Raw genomic sequence first — 21,217 nt, forward strand, 5'->3', positions numbered from 1 at the left:
TGACACTTTGCTCCGCTAGTTTGCCCGATAAAGTGACCGGGTTCGCACTAAACATGTGAGTTCGTGTCATGAAAGGGTTAAACCAAGAGCAATGCAAAATGCACTTTTGAATTAAAACGGTTGGGTATGGTTAACCACTTATAACTAACCGGTTTTGTTCTAAGGATAAAGAATTATAGTGTCATAGGATAAAAAGCAACAAAAGAAGATAGGAATTTTGCAAATTTCAACACACAAAGTCCTCGAATTTCTAGCCTAAGCTTGTTCCAAGCTTGGGGGATTTTTTAAAGAATTTTCGCAAAATAAGTATGAAGTTTTCATAATGAGTTTAGATGTTCTAGGTTTACAAATTCTAAGTCTTTAAGGAAATAAAAGTTAGAGTAAGCAAATTGTGGGGTATTTTATGATTAACCAAGGGTTGAATTTTAGATTTGTAAAGATTTACGTTAGGGTTTCTAACTTTTGTCAAGATCATACAAATTTTTCTTAGAATTTTTTTTTTTTGGAAGAAATGTATATTTGATATGAGGGTTAAATTAAAGATTGAATTGTGTTCCAAGTATTGCTTGAGGACAAGCAAAGTTCAAGCTTGGGGGATTTTGATAAGCATAAATTATATACACATTTGATCTAGATTTTATCGTAAAACAACCTCAAATATCTTGTATTTTTAATATAAAATGATTTAAATACACCTAGAATCAAGTTACTGCGGTTGTTTGGCTTTTCGTTGCAGGAAATGATGAAAAATGGCGAAAATACCCTCCAGTGCGGACCAAGTCACCCGCAGTGCGGATCAGAGCAGCCGCACTGAGTACTTAGCCGCATTTCCAACATCCAAGCGCAGCGTAGAAAAAAGTCCGAGCCTAGTGCGGATGAACTTCCATCCGCAGTGCGGATGAGCCCAGCCGCACTCAATACTTAGCCGATTTTCAGGACCTTCAGAGAAGCAGAATCCACCCGCAGTGCGAGTCAGCCATCCGCACTGCCATCCGCATTCAACTAATTCGCAGAAATTAAATAAGGAAACTTGGAGCCAATGCGGGTGAGACCACCCGCAGTGCGGATCGGCCATCCGCACTGGAGCCGCAGAAAAGCCAAATTTAAATGATTTCAACACGGTTTCTATTTTTGGCACTTCGTGGACGCGTTTTACAGCCAAATGAGGACAAGGCATCCTGGGAAACAATCCAGATATAGCACCCACTAACTCCACTTTCTAGGCTCTTAATTGGGCATGATCCTTAGCTATAAAAGAGGGGGTTCATTCTCTCCATAGGAGACACATCCCTATCTCTTTCATTCTCTCTCTATACACAATACTTAGCGATAAATTCTGGAGAAAAGGAAAGCTTTCAAGCAAGGAGAAGAAGGGTTTCCTGAGCAAGAAGTCGGCAAGATAGAGGTTTTTAATTTGTCAAAGGGTGTAATTACTTCCTTTATTTCATTTCTTCTTACTTTGCCAATTTTTGTAATGGATCTCTCCATGAGGGAGTAGTCCTCTCTCTAGGGGTTTAGGTCAATGCATGAACTTGTTTAATTGTATCTTATTCGGTTATTTGTCTTTGTTATGATTGTTTTATTGGGATTTGATGTTAATTTCTGTGATTTATCATTTGTGTTAATTACATAATTAGTACTTGAAATCGCTGTAGTCCCGCTTTGGTATCTCTTTGTCAAAGGATCCAAAGAAGTTAGGACGAGAGGAGAGTACCATTTATGAATGCAAATACCCTAGGTTTAGATTAGGATTGTAACCAATTTGTGATCTAAACCAGAACTATAGAAATTAAGGTTAGGAATTTGGTGAAGAACCTAACCGTGAAGGCAAACCCTAATTAGGACATCTCAAATCGAATCGGGTATTGGTATGAAGGACTTAATCGTGAAGTATCAATATTTGAGGAGAGGAGAGACTAACAAGAGCTTATGGTCTAAGTAGCTAGGGTGAAGGACCTAACCGTGAAGTCCGAATTACTTAGACACGTTATTAATTCACGAAAGTGACCCTTAATGACATATTAGGTTAGAAACCTCATCAAATCATACATGAACTTAAACAAATACCGAATAGATATAGTTAGCAAGGGAATGTAGACCAAAGACCCCTAGATCTTCTCATCTAGAAAGCAATCTAATCTTTCTTTCATTCATTTACTCTTATTGTTTTAAAAACTCTCTATTCGGGTATTGAACCCAAATTTAGGAATTGTTAGAACAAACCCCCCCCCCCCCCCCCAATTTACTTTTGTTGCACTTTACTTTCCTTTTATTTTCTGAAATTTATTACTAAAGTTTAAACTAAGTTTCTATCGTACTCCCTGTGGTTCGACACCCCAAATACTACTTTGATAGAATTGTGCACTTGCAATTCAACTCAAACACGTATTAAAGGTTTAAAAAAGTACATCGTTGTACTGAAGCTTTTTACCATACCATTTGGACACATCAATCTAAACCGCAAAAAAAATTTCCATTAATTCAGTCTAAAACTGCAAAAAAAAATTGCAGTTTTAGAATTCCAAAACCATGGTTTAAAAAAAAAGAAAAAAAAATGCCAAAAAAATTTTGCAGTTTCAACTTCTTTTTCATTTTCCAGATTTTTTATTTAAATAGAAATATTTATAATTTATTTATTTTAAGTATTGAAATATTATAAATACTTAATATATTTCTTTGAAAATAGATAAAATACTATATAATTTGATTTATTAGAAAGACTGCTACAAATAACGCGGATCAACATTTTTTATGCCGAATTTTTTGCGGTTGTAAGATAAATTAATATATTTCTTTATGTGTTATTGGAAAAAAAAAATGCTTGGATTCTCAGTTATTAGTTCCGGTTCGAAAGTCACTTCTAAGTAAATACAGAAAATATTGTCATTCTTCTAGTGCATTTAATTTCTAAGATGTTGTATCTATTTTTGAAAAAAAAAATAAAAAATTTAAGTTATTTAATGATTGTTATTAAAAAGAATTCTCAAAATAGATACAACATTTTATAAATTAAATGTACAAGAAGGATCACAATATTTTCTGTATAACCTAGAAGTGACTTTTAAACCGGGATCAATAACTCAGAATTCAATCATTTTTATTTTTTTTCAATAACTCATAAAGAAATATATTAATTTTTTTAACCGTCGCAAAAAATCAGGCACTAAAAATGTTGATTCAGATTATTTGTAGCAGTCTTTCTAATAAATCAAATTATATAGTATTTCATCTATTTTCAAAGAAATATATTACTAATATTTTAATACAAAAAATAAATAAATTATAAATATTTCTATTTAAATAAAAAAGTCTGAAAAATGAAAAAAAAATTGAAACCGCAAAAAAAATTTGGGGTTTTTTTTGTTTTGGTCTAAAACCGCAAAAAAAGTGCTATTTATTTTTCTTTATTTTTTAAACCTGGTTTTGGAATTCTAAAATTGCAAAAAAATTGCGGTTTTAGACAGAAATACCGCAAAAAAAATTTGCGGTTTGGGTAGATTTCGAAATCATGCTCAACTTTGGTTAGTTTTTGCAATTTAATTATTTTTTGGATATTTATGAAAAAATCGAACAATTTTAACTCGTTAACCTCATCAAGGTTTACAGATTCAGCACATTTTAACTCGAGTTTCATATTTTGGAATATGCTTATGTGCACCAATACAGAGGAATTCGTTTGCACCTACTTAATGCTAGCTGAAAGGTTTTTCTAACTAATGTCTTATAGAGTGAGGCTAGAGTGGAAAAAACGTACCGTACTGTGATCAAAATGTTGAGGGGTGATTACAGCACATGAATGGTCACGGTACGCGAGTTACACCGTGACTCGTGTGCCGTGTCTAAATGTAACTGGTTATGTTTTTCACGTTTAACTATTTTTTCATAATTTAAGTTAGTTTATTCAAGATTCACCATTTGATTAAGACCAGTGGCGGAACCAGGAATGATCGGTAGGGGGGCCTAACTAGTTTTCTGCGTAGAACCAGGAAACCCACAGCGCAGAGAAAGACGGAGTCGGAGACGCCTGTCGCTTTGGCGTGGCGCGGAGAGAAAGACAGAGGTGCCAAGGGCCCATAAATAAAGAGCCAGGACCCTGGCCATTCAATTGCTATTATACCAATGAGGAGGGTTCAAATGCCTCCATTTTTTGTGCCTCCATCATGCCTCCATTTTTAAAAACTTAAATAACTCAAAGTTTTAAACTTAAATATCAAAATAAAACCGTTAAATGTGATCTATGTTATTTTCTCTATGTGCTCATAAAAAGATATCACATTTTGATTTTACTTTTATGTGAATAAATAAGTTAAAAAATCAACGTCTAGAAATTATCCACATTAATATACATTTTTACAAGCTCAAGATGACAACCAAAACAAAATTGAAATGCCATAATTTTTTATATGTGCATAGATAAAGTGATGTAATTCATATCCAACGGTTTTATTTTGAATTTTAAGATTTAAATTTTGAGTTATTAAAGTTTTTAAAAATGGAGGTATGATGGAGGCACAAAAAAATAGAGGCATTTGAACCCTCCTCTATACCAATATATAAGACATATGTAACAAGTTGTGCATGATATATTAATTATAGATGGCTCCAAGTCAAGAAAGGTGTAAGATACAACTGAATCATGCTCGGCTAAATAAGTTCAATTTTACTTTTTTTTTTATCTTTCCTTGTAATAGGACGGAAATGGCTACCAAGATGTTCATCCAAATGAAGAAAAACTTTTAATAGTGAAAAATAGTGAATGAGTGCAGAAGTACTAAATATAGATAATTCAGTAAGTAGTACCAAATTTCAAACTATTTAAAACTGTACCTGAAAATTGCACATCCACATCAAGGCCTGTCCCTGGTTAAAGCCCAACCCGAGGAGTGATTGACCAGCTGAATGGCCAGGTGCCAAGGGCCATAACTCTCTGTATATTTTTCTGGGCCAAGGGGGGGCCAGGGCCCAGGCTGGCCCAGGCCTTGGTTCTGCCCCTGATTAAGACCTAACGGTTCTAATTACACGTGACTCGCCTGATTACGTGGCATGCCGTGACCAAATCTTTCGCGTGATGTGCCAAATTTTTGAAAGACTGGTCATGACATGGGACACGCGAGTCACGGTACGGAACAATCACACGTGCCGTGCCGTGCCAGTTCCGCCATGCCATTTTTCCCACTCTAAGTGAGGCTATTATAATATACAAATCACCTATGTTGCATGGATACGGATACGGGTATCGTATTGGATACGATACGGATACGGCGATACGGTATTTTTTAAAAATTAAGGATACGATGCGCCTATATAATATATAGTATTTTTAACTATATTATAAATTTAAATACTTGTATTATAAAAATTAAATATCAAAATATAACACTATAGCGAAATATACATTAAATAGAATAAAAACTCTCTTATAACAACAAGTTTGAAATAGTGTAGTGGTAAAGACTTATGGGTGATATGGCACGGGACCCCTCTTCGAATCCCCTTATCACGGTGCACGGTGGTCCAAACGTATCCCAGGAATATCTTAGACGTATCCAGACGAGTTAACCCATATCAGAGACCATATCAAGAAAGAAAGGATGCGTCACATAAGCCGATACGCCAGCGGGCGTATTGGGTACGTATCGGATGCGTATCTGTATTGGAGCCCAAAGGGCCGTATCTGGGTAATCACACATTGACCTGTGCTATGGATCTATCTCTATTGTTGAACATTAAACAGTCAAATTTGAATAGTTAAACATTATCACCATGTGAAAATATATTTAGAGACAATTTTACATTTTTTATAATCTTTTTACCATTTTTTAGATAGAAAATCAACTTTTGGATAATCAGAACTTTTAAATCATACACATGAACCGACAGTGAATTGGATGCAACGTTTATAATAGGTGGACATAGATAAACCCAATAATTACTGCCTTTATTATTTTACCAATAGTTTGTCAGTCATGGTGTTTTAACCGACTCAATAGTCAACACATATCACAGATCGACAGCAACAATATTAACACCCAACTGTGCATTGGATGCAAAGTATAAAGCAACAACGAACTCTTTGTTCATCAGTCATCACTGCCTTATCAGTTTAACCAGGGCTTATTTGTTCAACTCTTTCATGCCTCTTGCAGAACGATTCGAGCCTTTCTAGTGCAACTACGAGAGAAGTTGGCTCAACAGCAAATGTGATGCGCAACCAGTTTTTCATCTCCAGGGCACTCCCTGCAAGATAAATCACACAAAACGCAATTACTTGCAGTAAACAAATTCAGAAGCATCTTTTACTAAATATTTGAATCTTGGAGTGCCATCAGCTTGTGAGTTGTAATAACAACAAACAGCCGTAATTAGTTGGAAATCAAGATCCAAGATGATGGCCAAATTGTCAAGGGGGCGGGTTAACCAGTAGTACGAGTACGAGTGGGTGCAATTTAAATAATGAAAACAAAAGGGGAATCTTACTAAAAAGGTACTTGGTATGAATTAAAATTCACGCAGAATGCTTAGTCCAAACTTAAAACAAATCACGTAATATAATTCCAAATGCAGTAAACTAAATTGATGCAGATTACCTGGCAATATTATGACAGACTCTTCTTTTGCCAATTTGGAACAGAAATCCACATCATCACTGATATTCTCCAGATATGACAAATTGAGCTTAACCTACAGAAATCGTAAAAAATTTGGAGCACGTTTACGTTTAAATTAACCAAGAGATGGAGCAAGTCTTAATTTATTTTATTTTTCTTTTTGTGCTCTTACCATAACAAACATAGAGGCCTCTGGCTTGTGAGGACAAGTAATACACTTGATATCGTTCATCTTGTTGTAGCATATCTCTGCCGTATCTCTTAAAACATGAATTATATTGTTAAAGAAATCATCCTTTGTGTTTTTGATAATTTCAGGTACTGCTCCCTGTAAATTAACAAGCATGAAATTGAAGAGAATCAAAAGAAATTTAATAATATCCACAGTTCAGTTACGACTTGCTATCATTTGTAAATAAAGAAGTTTCAAGAAGACCTGAATAAAGGTAGCAGGATCCGTTGTGATGTCCAGATAGCTTCTGATGGTATCAACAAACTAACAGAAAATGGAAGTTCAATTTTAGTCAATATTAATTTGGGAATTAGGATAAAGAAGAATACAATTCAAAAACTAAAAGCGTTTATTCATTTCAAAAGAGCAAAAGAAGCAAAGTTCATAAAGGAAAAAAATGGCATGCCTTTTTTTTCCTCAAGATGTGTTTGGGATCAGTTGTGACAATCCAACCAAGTCGCCAACCAGGCACAAGCCACCTTTTCGATATGGATCCCAAAGTGAGAACCGGGACAATATCTCCAAGAGCCCCCATGGGTACAAAAGGGTTGCTCCCAAAGGTCAAATGGTCATACACTTCATCAGTAATTACCATTATACCCAGTTTCTTTGCAGTTTTGGCTATCTGCAATTACAATCAAAGCCAAGGATACCAATCAGCAAGAGAAATTATGCACACATATTATCAGTTGCTGCCAAGTATCTGACATACACAACAGAACTCCTTCACATACTATTATATTCACTAATCAATACAAAGTAGATAAATTAAATGTGAACCTCCTCCATGTGCTGGTACTTAAGCACACTGCCGCAAGGATTATTAGGATTGATAAGAACAATGGCGACGGTATTCTCATCAGCAAGTTTCTCCACTTGGTCAAGATCAACCACCCATCCCTTCTCAGGAATGAGATCAAAATGCCTCATTTCGAGATTGCTGAAGGTACAGCGTGCCTCATACATGGGGAAACCTGGCCGAGGGAGCAAGATGTTGGCATCAGGTCGGGCCAGAGCTGTTATGACAATCTCTATTGCTTGTGCGCAACCCGCTGTGACAAAAACATCATCATGAGATAGCTGGTAGGGAAGATCTTTTGAGAGATACTCTGCAATTGCCCTGCAATTTTTTAATGAGAACTGAATTTCATTAATGTCTGTAATTACAGCTGTGCAGATCATTGTGAAAAACCCACCGCCAGAAATTTTAACATAAAATAATAGGGTGCAATCCTATGAAATAATGTTGCGTGCTTCAACAGTGGCATAAAAAAGAATCTCCCAAAAGAGATGCTGTATAAGTTCTGCATTTTGTCAATTATTGTTTACCAACAATAACATCCATACTGTTGTCCAATGTTAGTCTAGTTTAGATAACTTTAAACAAGTGAAGTTCAGACCTACCAGTGTAACACTTTTTTTTGTAATCTTGTTCCTTACATTTTTCTTTTTCATTTTTTGGCTATGTTTTGTTCACCTTAGTCAACCCCGTTGCACAAAATGGTCATCCAAAAAAATATTATATGGTTGTTAAGGTTATTTGGCATATTTATGAAAAAAAATAATGTTCTGTCGAATTGAGAAAATTAGGTGTTCACTTGTTCCATTCCCATTCCCAACCAACTAAATACGAATTTGTGAGCCAAAAGATCCCATGTTGTGTTCAGGCAAGTGAAATGATTGGTTTTTTTTTTTCCTAAAGACTACTTTTTGGAGTTGCCAATAGCGCTTTATCAACATCAACATGCCATTGCCATAGTCAGTTTGCATGAACAGCAGAGAAACAATTTTAACATACTAGGATGAATAAAACAGATCAAAACCCAACCCCTAAAATTTCAGGCGCCTCAATTAATTCAGTTTGATTTTCATCGAAAAGCTCTTATAGCTACTATGAACCTCAGAACAATGCAGGGTATACGGACCAACCAATTGTTCAACCAAATCAAGCTAGCTCCCCATTGCAATTACTCAAAAAGATTAATTTATGAAAATGAATTCAACACTCACACCCGTGCAGAGAGCACACAGTTGGTAAGCGAGTAGTTGTTGTACTTGGCTGATCTGACCGCCTCTACAATTGCATCCTCTGCAATCGAAGTGGTGCGGAAGCTTGGAAACACCGAGGGGTCGCCATGGCCGAGCGGGATCATCGGCCTCGGGCCTGTTTCCTCAACACAAGCGATCACCTTGGTGAGGGTCCCACGGATGCTCCGGCCACCAGCCACCTCCACCGCCTTGTTCGGACCAAACCGCCATCTCTCCTCAGCCTCCGCCTCCATCGATGGCTTCTCACCGTTCTCCTCCATCAAACAAGAGGAGAGGAGGGTTGCTAAGAAGTAGCTAAGCGGTTCACGGATAGCTTTGGCGGCACTCAGGGAGTAGTTGAATTTTGTAACAAAAACGATTCTCGATTTGATTTTCTGCATCGCAGTCTATATCCGAATCTGTGTTGCAAGTTAAAGAAGCAAAATTAAAGAGTCTAAGTGTGGGACCAGATTACCAATACTACGTATATGAATTCGAAAAGATTATAGGAACTACGAAGCAGACAAGGATTCACAGAATTTTAAATTAAGCCCAATGTTGACATTTGAAATTTTGAACGGAGGTGGCGTCGTGGCGAGTCTGATCCTCTGAAGTAGCTCAAAATTTGAGAATATATTTTCATCGTCCGATCAAAATTCGAACCGAGGTGGAACGGGGAATGTACTGGTCTACAGGTCTATTCGATCCTTAATATTCGTGTAAAAATAGATCTGACGATCCAGATCTAAACTCATAATTGGAGTTACTTCTGGGGATACAAATTCGGCGAGTTCCCGACGTGTCCGGTGCCTATTCAGGGTGACGTAGGTGGCCAGTATTATATGAGCTTGGAGATTCGCGCAGAATGTATTTTAACGGTTGATATTTTCCAAAAAATCACGCAAAATATGAGGTATCTCAGAGGATACGAATTCGTAACTTAGACCATCCGATCAGATCCGTGCCAATTCTGGTCCGAAGTGGAAGGCACATGGTCACTTTAACACGTGCTGAAACAGATTGGATGGTTCGGATCTAAATACCAAAATTGAGTTACTTTAGGAAAGCTGGATTCTTAGAGCACCTGGTGCATGAATTCACTGGCAACGATTAGCTTAATAATTTAACAACGCTCAAAAAATAATTTTATAAAAAATTACCTATTAAAGATATTGAAATTTGATGCTTATTTACACATAGATAGTTCATTTTTAAATTATGTGTCATAATTAAAGAACAGTTTGAATTTAATAATTCTATATACGGTGCTCGTACTAAGAGTGATCCAGATTCTCTATTATTATTTTATTTTCTCTTTCTCACAAAGACATCTTCACTTTCTCAATTGTTATTTTCAAAGGAAACTAAGGACGTGTTCGGCGGCAATAAAGAAATTACTGTTCACGTGAGAAAATGAAAATTCACTCAGTAAAAATCAGTTCAAACTTTTTGTATTCTTGTTCCTATTCCCATTCCATTAGTTCCGCCAAACAGGGCCTAAAAGAGAAAGGAGAAACAATGTGACAAAGATTTTGTCCCACCCTAGATGATTTTGTCCTATTGTTACCAAGTCTTTATCAAATATATAATTCTTATTTGTTTGCAGATCAGGAAGAAGAAACAATAATCTAAAGCAACTGCTAAGGAATGTGACCACTATTATTCTCAGAAAAAGATTCTGGTGTCATAGGCATCCAAGGGAAAAAATAAACGCACGATATCGCACAATATCGGCCCAATATCGCACACACCTAGGCCCAATTAGTCCAGGTGAAAAAGAAATAAGTCGCGTTCGCATGGTCATTTTATCTTTTCGAGTAAAAAAACATTAAGCGGGTTGGGCTGGGTTTTTGAGTTATGATTTAGATCCGGCCCAACAAGCTAAATAGTTGGATGTAAAACGAACCGTCTCTACATTAATATTATTGCCTGTTTATATCTTTCCAAATGTCTATCCACGGAAATACTATCCAATATTTGTATTACCTTCATGTTCAATAGTAACTTTATTCAGTATTTGATATTACATGCCATAGTGTCCAACATCTGAAAACTTTGATGGAGAATTTCACATGCTGTACATGACATATTATCACATCTTCAAACTAGCTAGTGTTCTAAATAACAGTATGTGATTATCGGATGAACAGGGTACCGCTAAGTGATTAATCGGAAATTATCAGCTATAATCGAAGATAATCAGTCAGTTAATCGAAAAAATCCGTGACAGTCTAGTTACAACACTGCTTCAAACATACATTAGATTAACATACCCAGTCACAAATAAATATAAATTAAAATTGAGCTATGTAATAGATATCATAAATACTCGTGTATACAAATTAAATTAAATAAAACAGCAATATAACGATATGCTGCGTAGATTTGTACCTAGCCATTTTTCTTTTCAGGAGAAACCAAGAAGTTGGGTATCCACTTGAGAAATAAAAAGTTGTGCCATGTCAACATTGGGCGGGGAACGAAAAAAACAATGTTTTGTGTGAATAAATATCAGTAGCTAGGTTGTTTTACGTGACTAGACAACAATTTCATGATTTTTTGTGTGAATAAACAACAATTTCACGATTTGTTTGTGTGAATAATATCAGGTTGCATTTACTGAAATACAAACATTGCTCAAAATTCATGATTTAACATACTATAAAACGCTGCGGACCTCTTTATATAATAATATTAACTAAATTGAAACGAGAGATGAATAATGACAAGCAAATATATATGTATCCCGGAATGCTACAAATGTCTAAAAACATTTCTGTAAAATCATTTTTTTTGGGATATTGGAGCAAACTAAATTTGGCACCAAAGATCACATATGATGTTGCCATATGGTTATCTAAACAACGGTTATACAAATGGAGTGCGTATCCTCTGAGATATCTCAACTTTTGCGTGACCGACGTGTCTGGTGCCTATTCGGGGGTGATGTAGGGGTCAGTATTATATGTGTACTTTTAGATTCGTGCAGAACGTATTTAAATGTCTGGGATTTTCCATCAAGTCACGTAAAGTTTGAGATATCTTAGAGGATACGAATTCATACAAATGTCCGAGGAGATAAAAAGTGAACCAAATTGTCCGATCAAATTAAACAATAAAATTTAGAAATTTAGTTGAAGAATATATGAACTTTTAGAATTACTTATTTTGAATTAAAAATAATCAAATAGAATTATTATTACAATGATAAACTTTTTCTAGTGTATAACTATTATTTGTTTTATATAAACAATTAAATTAAATTATATTCTAACATATATATATGTAGGTGACATACAAAACATGTATATAATATTAGTTTTGTAAATGGATTGGTATCTCATTTTTTTATTTTTTTATTAATGTAATTTTATATTTAAATTTATGCGCATAGAAATTTTTTATGCTTTTTTATATTGGTTGGATTATATTCAAGTTATATGTTTGATGCTAATTTTGTACATTAAAAACATAATTGTAATGGATCAAATTTTCAGGGAGCAAAAATGTAAAAAAGGTAAACATAGATAATTATAAATCATGCTAGTTTATCTACATTTATAAAAGATATATAATAGTTAGTCTATATGTATACAAACACAACATATATAAAATAGTTAATCTACATGCATGTTAGTTTATTAAAACATACATTAATTTGTTTCGAAGATTTGTGGGGGTTGCAAATTTGTTTTGATAACATGGTAATGTTGACAAAAATATATTCAATCAGTCTGGTAAAATCATAAACTTTACAGAAAGAAAAAACAATACACTTCTAGATTTAAAAATGACAATATTTAAATATCACAAATAAGAAAATAAATATTTTTTTACTAAAAAAAACTTTATTATTATGATAAAACCCTTTATTCCAAATTTGTATGATTAACTAATAAAAGAATAATTACACAACATTCGACGGTAATAATTAACAAAACACCATAATTAAAAATATTAACAACATAACGGACCGATTTATAGCTCTCCAAAATTATACAATAAATCATAGTAATACTATTTATCTCAAAATATAAATGGCACTCATAGTATGTTCGATATAGGTTGGCCTCTACAGGACCTCAGTGTATTGTTCTTTTAAATCGATATACTTATTATTTTATTTTCTTAATAATTTTATAGTTACATTACCGTTTCCTTCTTATAAATCCTCTCAGCGTGATTTTTTTCTGCCCCAATATCGTAATGCAAAATCTACTTTTATGGGTCCGAACTTTCTTTAAAAAAAAAAAAAAAATCTTTTATGTTTTTTTTATTAATAAGTCTGAATTTTAATATTATTTAAATGAAATACGATATTTTTCTTAAAATTATTAGTATAACACGAAAAGAACAAACATATATAGATCGAATATACAATAAATTAGAGAAAAGGTTTCTGTCCACTGGGTTTTGTCCACCATCTGTCCACAACCTTATCCAACTTCCATTCTAACTGTCGGTCCTCCACTTTCTTCTAACGAGCTCTCTTTCCGATCTCTCTTTCTCTCTTCTTTCTCTCTTTCTCATCTCTCTTTCTCTCTTCTTTCTCTCTTTCTCATCTCTCTTTCTCTCTCCTTTCTCTCTTTCTGATCTCTCTTTCTCTCTTCTCTCTTTCTCTCTTCTTTCTCTCTTTCTCATCTCTCTTTCTCTCTTCCTGATCTCTCTTTCTCTCTTCTCTCTTTCTCTCTTCTTTCAATTGAATATCTCTCTCTCTTCTTTCTCTCTTTCTGATCTCTCTTTCTCTCACAGAAACAAAAGTTTCGATCTCTCTTTCTCTCTTTCTGATCTCTCTTTCCAATCTCTCATTCCCCTTATTCGATCCAGATCTACACGACACCGCCTATGACAAGATGAAGAAGGCGCTGGTGTTGAAGTCCATTAGTGACAAAGGAAGGGATGGGAATAAGACTTCCATCAATAAAGCGGCTACCAGTATCATTGGGAGCACATAGATATCCACATACTCAAGGTTACACTTATTCTTATAATTTTCTGTAGATTTATGATATTTCGACAAATTTCTTTCTGAAATATTACGATTTTGTGATTTTCCAGTTTAGATTTGCGATTTTGATATTTTAAAAATGTGAAGTACATTTTTTGTAGGATTTGTTATTTAAGTTACAGCATTGAATGATGAATTTTACAGTATTGGTGCATATTGAAAGTTTCTGGATGTTTGAAAATTTGAATGACATTTTTTATAAGATTTGTTATTTAAGTTACAGCATTGAATGATGAATTTTACAGTATTGGTGCATATTGAAGGTTTCTGGATGTTTGAAAATTTGAATGACATTTTTTATAAGATTTGTTATTTAAGTTACAGCATTGAATGATGAATTTTACAAGATTGGTGCAAGTGAAATGACACTTTTTCTTTATGTTTTGAAAATTGTTATTATATTATTTTAAGCAATGTCCTAACAGCAAGGTCCTAACACTGATCCTTTTCAAGCAAGGTCCTAACAGCGCCAAACGGGTGGCAGCGACGGAGTACGAGCATACGACAGGTGGGGGCAGAGACTGGATTTGCTCTTGCTACTGGTACTAATACTTACAAGAGGGAAGTTAGGGCTGAAACTGGAGGGTTGCTTTTCGGGGCAAGAAAGGAGGTAGAATTGATCTACACGGCTTTGATTTTGCCGTTAAAGATCAAATCGCGGTCTGAATCCGAATCCGGATTTGATCTACACATCCTTTGATAGATTTATATATGTCTCAAGGTAATTAAATGCAGTTCTTTTCTCTTTTGATCAAACCGATTTTGAATTTTGATTTTCCTAATTAATGCATAGGTGACAAACAAAGAGGAACAGCAGCCTCAATCATTGATTTCCCTTCATCAATTTGTTGTTTGTTTTACCTTTGCTCTTCACGAATTTTTGAGTTCAATGGGATTGGAGATCTATTTTTAATCGTGTCTGGTAAATTTACTACAAATTTCGAAAGATTTTCAAGTTTGATTACATTGCACAATCGTCTTTGGTAATTTTCAAGTAGTAGCAGCTCAATTGTCTATGGTAATTTTACATGATACATGAAGTAATTTGATACATGAAGTAATTTTATTTTACTGGATATATGAAGTAATTTTACAGGATACGTGAAGTAAATTTACAGGATACATGAAGTAATTTGATATATTAAGTAATTTTACTAGATATATGAAGTAATTTTACTGGATATATGAAGTAATTTTGCAGGATACATTAAGTAATTTGATATATGAAGTAATTTTACTGGATATATAAGTAATTTTACAGGATATATGAATCAATTTTACTTTACTGGATACATGAAGTAATTTTACAGTATACAGGAAGTAATTTGATATGTGAAGTAATTTTACTGGATATATGAAGTAATTTTACTTTACTTGATACATCATTGATTTTGATTTGAATGTTTTTGATAGTTTGTTTTGTAGTTGGTTGAAATGGTTCTGAGTGTCATGCAATTTGAGACGCCTGTCAAGGATAAATGGTTCTTCATTAATCCTTATTTGTCTGTAAGTATCTTTTTATTTTTGTTGTTGAAATACTTGAGTACTCTTTAATGCGTTTTATTTTGTATGATACAGGTTTGTATGCATGATTACACTGCATATGCTTTTCAGTTAGGTAAATAACTTGTAAGATTATTTTGTAATTCTTATTTGTTATAAATCGAATTTGTTTCATTGTTTATTTTATTATTATGCAGAATGACATCTCAAAAGAACGTGTTGTTCTTGTGATGAGGCTTCTTATTCATCCGAACAATGAACACATGAGGTTTTTAATGTAAAAGTTATTTGTCCATAGTTTTTTTTGTTGCTATTATGCTATTCTGAATGTTGCGGTGAATATTTTTATCTTGTGTTGAACAGATGTTGTTTGTGGTGAACAGATTTTGTGTGATGATGGATGTATGTATAGATTTAGCAATTTTATAGTATACATGGTATTATTTTATGGTTTATATTTTGCAATTTTACAGTATACATGATTGTTTGCAGGTTGTAGTTTAAACTGAAATATAGCATTTTTTACATTTTACAGTATAGACAATTCAATTGAAAATTTACAGTATTATTTGAAAATTTTACAGTATACAAGATTCAATTTTACAATATATATTTTACAGTATACAAGATTCAATTGAAAATTCTACTGTATACAAGATTCAATTTTACAGTATGCGGCCACGGGTCGTAACAGTCCCCCGCCGTAAGCATACAACGCCGTGTATGCTTACAAGGCTACTCACATTTCAAACCAAACAACAAGCAATTCAAACAAGTTTCTAATATATATATCAGAGTACACAGTCTGGTCAGCATATAATACAACAAAAGTATCTCATCCGGATACCAACCACGAGGCCTACCCTAAATCTATACAACAAAAGATATCTAGGGTCATATACTGGTAAGCTACTAAGGCCTACTACTCTCGTGCCTCTCCGGAATCAGTCGCACCAATACCTGTAAAATAACGGGGAAGGTGGGGGTGAGAATAAATTCTCAGTGCGAATTTGCCACATTTGAATTATTGGACTTGCAATCAAACTCTATATTCAATAATGAAACCCAAACAACAACAATGCAAACAGTTATATAAGAAAACATAAATAACAAAATGCCACTACTCGACAACAGTTAATCAACCTGAAACACAGTTTACGGAATTTCCAAGATGAATCTCAAACACAACATATATTTTGGCTTAACTCGATTCCTAACTCAGTTCAGTAGGGCTTGTAGCAATTACAGATGTTCTTTCGAGCTGAACCTTTATCAAACCCACATCTGTAGGGTTACTGACACCTACAGATGGCCAACCGCTGGACCCTTTATCTGACACCCATCTGCAACCGCTTGGCTTAACAGTTTATTAAGGTCTGGTTCAAATCATGTAAAGAAAATCCACTTTAGAATCGTTTCCAATATTCGTCATATTCAATCGACCGTTCAAATGCATTAACACGTAGGAAAATGCTACCGAGCCATAGACGTTACACAAGTCAACCACGATTTCCAATCACACATCTCATAACATAATCACCCTCCCTCGTCCCAACCGGTACTGGGAATATCGAGGGCCGTTCACCTAAGGCCATTTAGGATCCTGGGAATCCAAGTCAGCATACAGCCCGACTTGGCAAATTCATTGGATCCAAGTGCTTAACTTCGTAAATCCATTCACATACATTCACATACATTCACATACACAGTTCGTGGTGACTTTCAATCAAAATCAGATCACAATAGATCAACATAACCTATAACCATACCAGCATGCAAATCATTCAATTCAGATCAATTCGAGTTTAATTTAATTGTGCTATGCAAATGCTCTACGCAATTCAGTGATGCAATCAATGATATTCAACATGACAAAACGAATAAACAGTTTAATTCCTGAAAATAAAGTATCAAACAAGTCCAAGAATCCCGCACCTTATTATGACGAGCGTACCGCTTAGCTTAAGGATCGGACGTCTCGTATTGTCTAGCAAGTTCTTGCTCGACCGAGCCTACACCTATATTATACGTATACTTGGTTTAATTTGGATTCAGTGGTCCATACGTTTACTTAGGGTTTGTACAGTCCTAAATCAATTCTTTTCGGTTCCTTCTTTCTTACCAAAATCCTTTAAAACTACACAAAATCTCATCTAGGTCCTCTGGACCATACAACTCTCCATTTGGTGACCATCAATCACCGTTTCACTACTTTGGTTCTCGGTTCATTTCAATTTACCATTTGGTTAACCCTAATTTGGTCAAAACCTCAAATCAGCCGTTAAATGTTCTAAAAATTCACGATCAGGAGGCAACCCTACCGATTACAAGTCTAATTGGTCGGGTTAAGCAAATCAAATCACGATTATGCTAACTTTCAATTTTGGAACGAAACCCTAGAAATCAGATTTCATAAATCGGAAAAAGATTGGCAAACAAATTAGTAAGGAGTGTAGAGGAACTAGTCCTCGAGCAATTCGAACACAAATCTCGGGTTTAAAACGAGAATCTGAGAAATCGAGAAAATTCGAGTTTTCGAAAGAAATAAGGAGAGAAAGAAATACCAAATAGAAGGGTTCGGAGAGATCCTCGGCTGCTTTCTCGGTTCCAAACTCGATTTCTTGCAACAATCGGGAGTCTGAAAGAAACGGAAACTCACGGGCTCTTTTCCTTCTCTCTTGGACGAAAATAACTTAGAAATGGGGAAATGGTGAAGTGAGAGAGAGAGAGAAGGTTGGATTTGAGTTTTAGGGCAAAAATCACCCTGAGTGCGGATGCCCCCATCCGCACTGCGGGTGGCTTGATCCGCACTCGGGACTTAGAAAGTTTTCAGACCAAAATCAAGAAAAATCCGAGCCTAGTGCGGATGAACCCCACCCGCACTGCGGATGGACCCTTACCCGCACTGCGGATGGACCCCATCCGCACTCACTACTTAGCCGATTTTGGACCAACACAGAATTTCATGAGTGCGGATGCACCCCACCCGAACTGCGGATGGACCCTTACCCAACTGCGGATGGACCCTTACCCGCACTGCGGATGGACCCCATCCGCACTGAGCCTATAATGTTCCGAAATCTCGAAATTTCGACGCGATTTCAATTCACAATTAACTTACTTATTTAGGGAAACCTTAATTAAGGTTTAAACTTCCATTTTATTAACACAATTTACTTGATTCTTTCTTTTAAATCATTTTAATTTAATTGTAAAAATTTCGTAACGTAACATTTCTCCCCCCCTTAGAATAAAGTTCAGTCCTCTGAACTAAATTGCGTACCTAATTCGTTGAATAGTTCCGGGTACTTCTCACGAATGGTTTCCTCATGTTCCCATGTTGCTTCCTTAGTCGAATGGCGTCCCCATTTGATCAGGACAAGCTTAATCGTCTTGCTCCGTAGTTGCTGTTCTTTTCGGTCCAATATCTACATTGGCTCTTCTTGATAGGACAAGTCACCTTGGACATGCAGGTCCGAGTGATTAATGCAATGAGATGGATCTCGTACGTATCGGCGCAATTGTGACACATGAAACACCGGATGAACCCGGTCCAATGCTGGTGGCAATGCAAGCTCATATGCCACCGGTCCCATTCGCCTCAAAATCTGAAACGGTCCAATGTATCTAGGACTCAACTTGCCTGATATGCCAAATCGGTGTACACCCCTGACGGGTGAAACTCGAAGCCACACGTGATCCCCTTCTTGAAACTCCAACGGTCTTCTATGCACATCTGCATATTTCTTTTGTCTCTCTTGGGCCGACTTAAGCCGACTCAAAACGACTTTCGTCTTTTCGGCAATCTCTTCCAGCATCTGAGGCCCGGTAGGTGAATACGTACCTGCGGGTCCCCACCACAGCGGTGTGCGACACTGCTGTCCCGTAAGTGCCTCTTGTGGTGACATTCCAATGCTCGAATGGTAGCTATTGTTGTACGCAAACTCTACCAAGTACAAATGGTTGATCCAAGATTCTCGGAAACTCAAAGCACAGGATCGAAGCATGTCCTCCAATGTTTGTATGGTTCGTTCGGATTGACCGTCGGTTTGCGGATGATGGGCTGTACTGAATCTCAGTTTCGTGCCCATGGCTTCTTGAAAGCTTCCCCAAAAGTGAGATGTAAATCGAGTGTCTCGGTCGGAGACAATGTGTCGCGAACATCCGTGGTATTTAAACTGGTATTGCAGGAACAAATCGGCTAGCTCTCTTCCGGATGTCTCGATCCGGAGTGGAATGAAGTGTGCAATCTTCGTCAACCGATCCACTATCACCCATATGGCATCATATCGTCCAACGGTTCTCGGAAATCCAGTCACGAAGTCCATAGTGATAGACTCGAATTTCCGCATGGGTATCTCCAAAGGTCTTAGTAAGCCCGCCCTCTTCCGTCTATCTGCCTTAACTTGCTGACAGACCTGACATTTCTCCACATAGTTTTGCACGTTCCTTTTCATCTTTGGCCACCAGAAATATCGCTTTAGATCTTGATACATCTTGACTTCACCAGGGTGAATGGTATACCCCGAGTCATGTGCTTCTGACAGAATCAGATTCTTCAGTTCTGAGACATTCGGAACGCATATGCGGTCATGGAACCGCAGAATACCATCTTCGTGGAGTTGAAATGGCGAGTCTGCCTTTGACTCGAAATGTTGTCGGAATTTCTGGCACTTTGGGTCCTCTTGTTGTGCTGCTCGGATCTGCTCGTGTAACTCTGGTCGAACCTCGACCGCAGCCAAGATAATCGAGGCAACTGTAGCTGTACCTGCACTATTGCTCGCTCCAATCAATCGAGATGAGGTTTCCAATGCAAACTCACGGGATGCACCCACGTGCAGATTCATTCTTCTCATTTCTTCAAGGAGGTGTGTCTCGCTGGTGATAATCGATGCCAGATTGATCTGACTCTTCCTGCTTAGCGCATCTGCTACCACGTTTGCCTTTCCGGCATGATACTGGATATCCAGATCGTAGTCCTTCATCAGCTCCAACCATCTCCTCTGCCTCAAATTCAACTCCCTTTGAGTGAAGATATACTTCAAGCTTTGGTGATCCGTGAAGATACGGCACTTTACTCCATACAGGTAATGCCGCCAAATCTTTAAAGCGAAGATCACTGCAGCTAGCTCCAGATCATGGGTCGGATAATTCTGTTCATGTGATCGTAACTGCCGAGAAGCATATGCTATAACATGGTCCTTCTGCATCAATACACATCCCAAACCAGATCCGGATGCGTCGGTGTAGACGGTATACTCCTCGTCGGTGATGGGCATGACAAGAACCGGTGCAGTTACCAACCGACTCTTCAACTCCTCAAAACTTTGATCTTGAGTGGCACCCCACTCGAACTTCACACCTTTATGCAAAAGCTTCGTAAGGGGAGCAGCTAACTGTGAGAATCCAAGTACGAACCTTCTATAATATCCGGCTAGCCCCAGAAAACTGCGAATCTCCGTAACTGTTTCTGGCCTCTTCCAATCGGTCACCGCCCGAATCTTTTCTGAATCCACGGCCAACCCTTCACCTGATATCACGTGCCCAAGGAAGGCCACTTTCTCAAGCCAGAACTCACACTTCGAAAACTTTGCGAATAGTTGATGATCCCTCAATCTCTGTAACACTATCCGCAGATGTACCTCATGCTCCTCACGTGACCTTGAATATATCAGGATGTCATCGATGAACACCACCACAGTTGAATCCAATAGGTCGTGAAACACTCGCTGCATCATGTCCATAAATGCAGCCGGAGCGTTCGTTAGCCCGAACGGCATCACCATATATTCGTAATGCCCATAGCGCGTTCGGAAGGCTGTCTTTTCCACATCAGTT

At 36.5% G+C, this 21,217-nt stretch overlaps 1 protein-coding gene across 1 annotated transcript; it reads right to left on the bottom strand.

Annotated features, from left to right (window-relative positions):
* Nucleotides 1-5,915: 5,915 nt before the first annotated feature.
* LOC144571343 (nicotianamine aminotransferase 1-like) lies at nucleotides 5,916-9,195 on the bottom strand. Its single transcript, XM_078320608.1, has 7 exons — nucleotides 8,851-9,195; nucleotides 7,621-7,960; nucleotides 7,247-7,465; nucleotides 7,045-7,104; nucleotides 6,781-6,936; nucleotides 6,588-6,681; nucleotides 5,916-6,237 (listed from the first exon to the last, which is right to left on the bottom strand). The coding sequence occupies exons 1-7, from the start codon at nucleotides 9,147-9,149 to the stop codon at nucleotides 6,104-6,106; spliced, it is 1,302 nt and encodes a 433-aa protein (XP_078176734.1). The 5' UTR covers nucleotides 9,150-9,195; the 3' UTR covers nucleotides 5,916-6,103.
* Nucleotides 9,196-21,217: the final 12,022 nt, after the last annotated feature.

Source organism: Carex rostrata, chromosome 19, assembly GCF_964058835.1.
Source record: "Carex rostrata chromosome 19, lpCarRost1.2, whole genome shotgun sequence".
NCBI classification, from domain to species: Eukaryota; Viridiplantae; Streptophyta; class Magnoliopsida; order Poales; family Cyperaceae; genus Carex; species Carex rostrata.

Excerpts from the sequence above, each read along its gene's own strand:
- LOC144571343 (XM_078320608.1), bottom strand. The coding sequence starts at position 9,149 with ATGGAGGAGAACGGTGAGAAGCCATCGATGGAGGCGGAGGCTGAGGAG. Across the intron at positions 7,961-8,850 it reads TGTGTGCTCTCTGCACGGGT|GGCAATTGCAGAGTATCTCT; the intron begins GTGAGTGTTGAA and ends AAAAAATTGCAG. Across the intron at positions 7,105-7,246 it reads ACATCTTGAGGAAAAAAAAG|TTTGTTGATACCATCAGAAG; the intron begins GCATGCCATTTT and ends ATTTTCTGTTAG.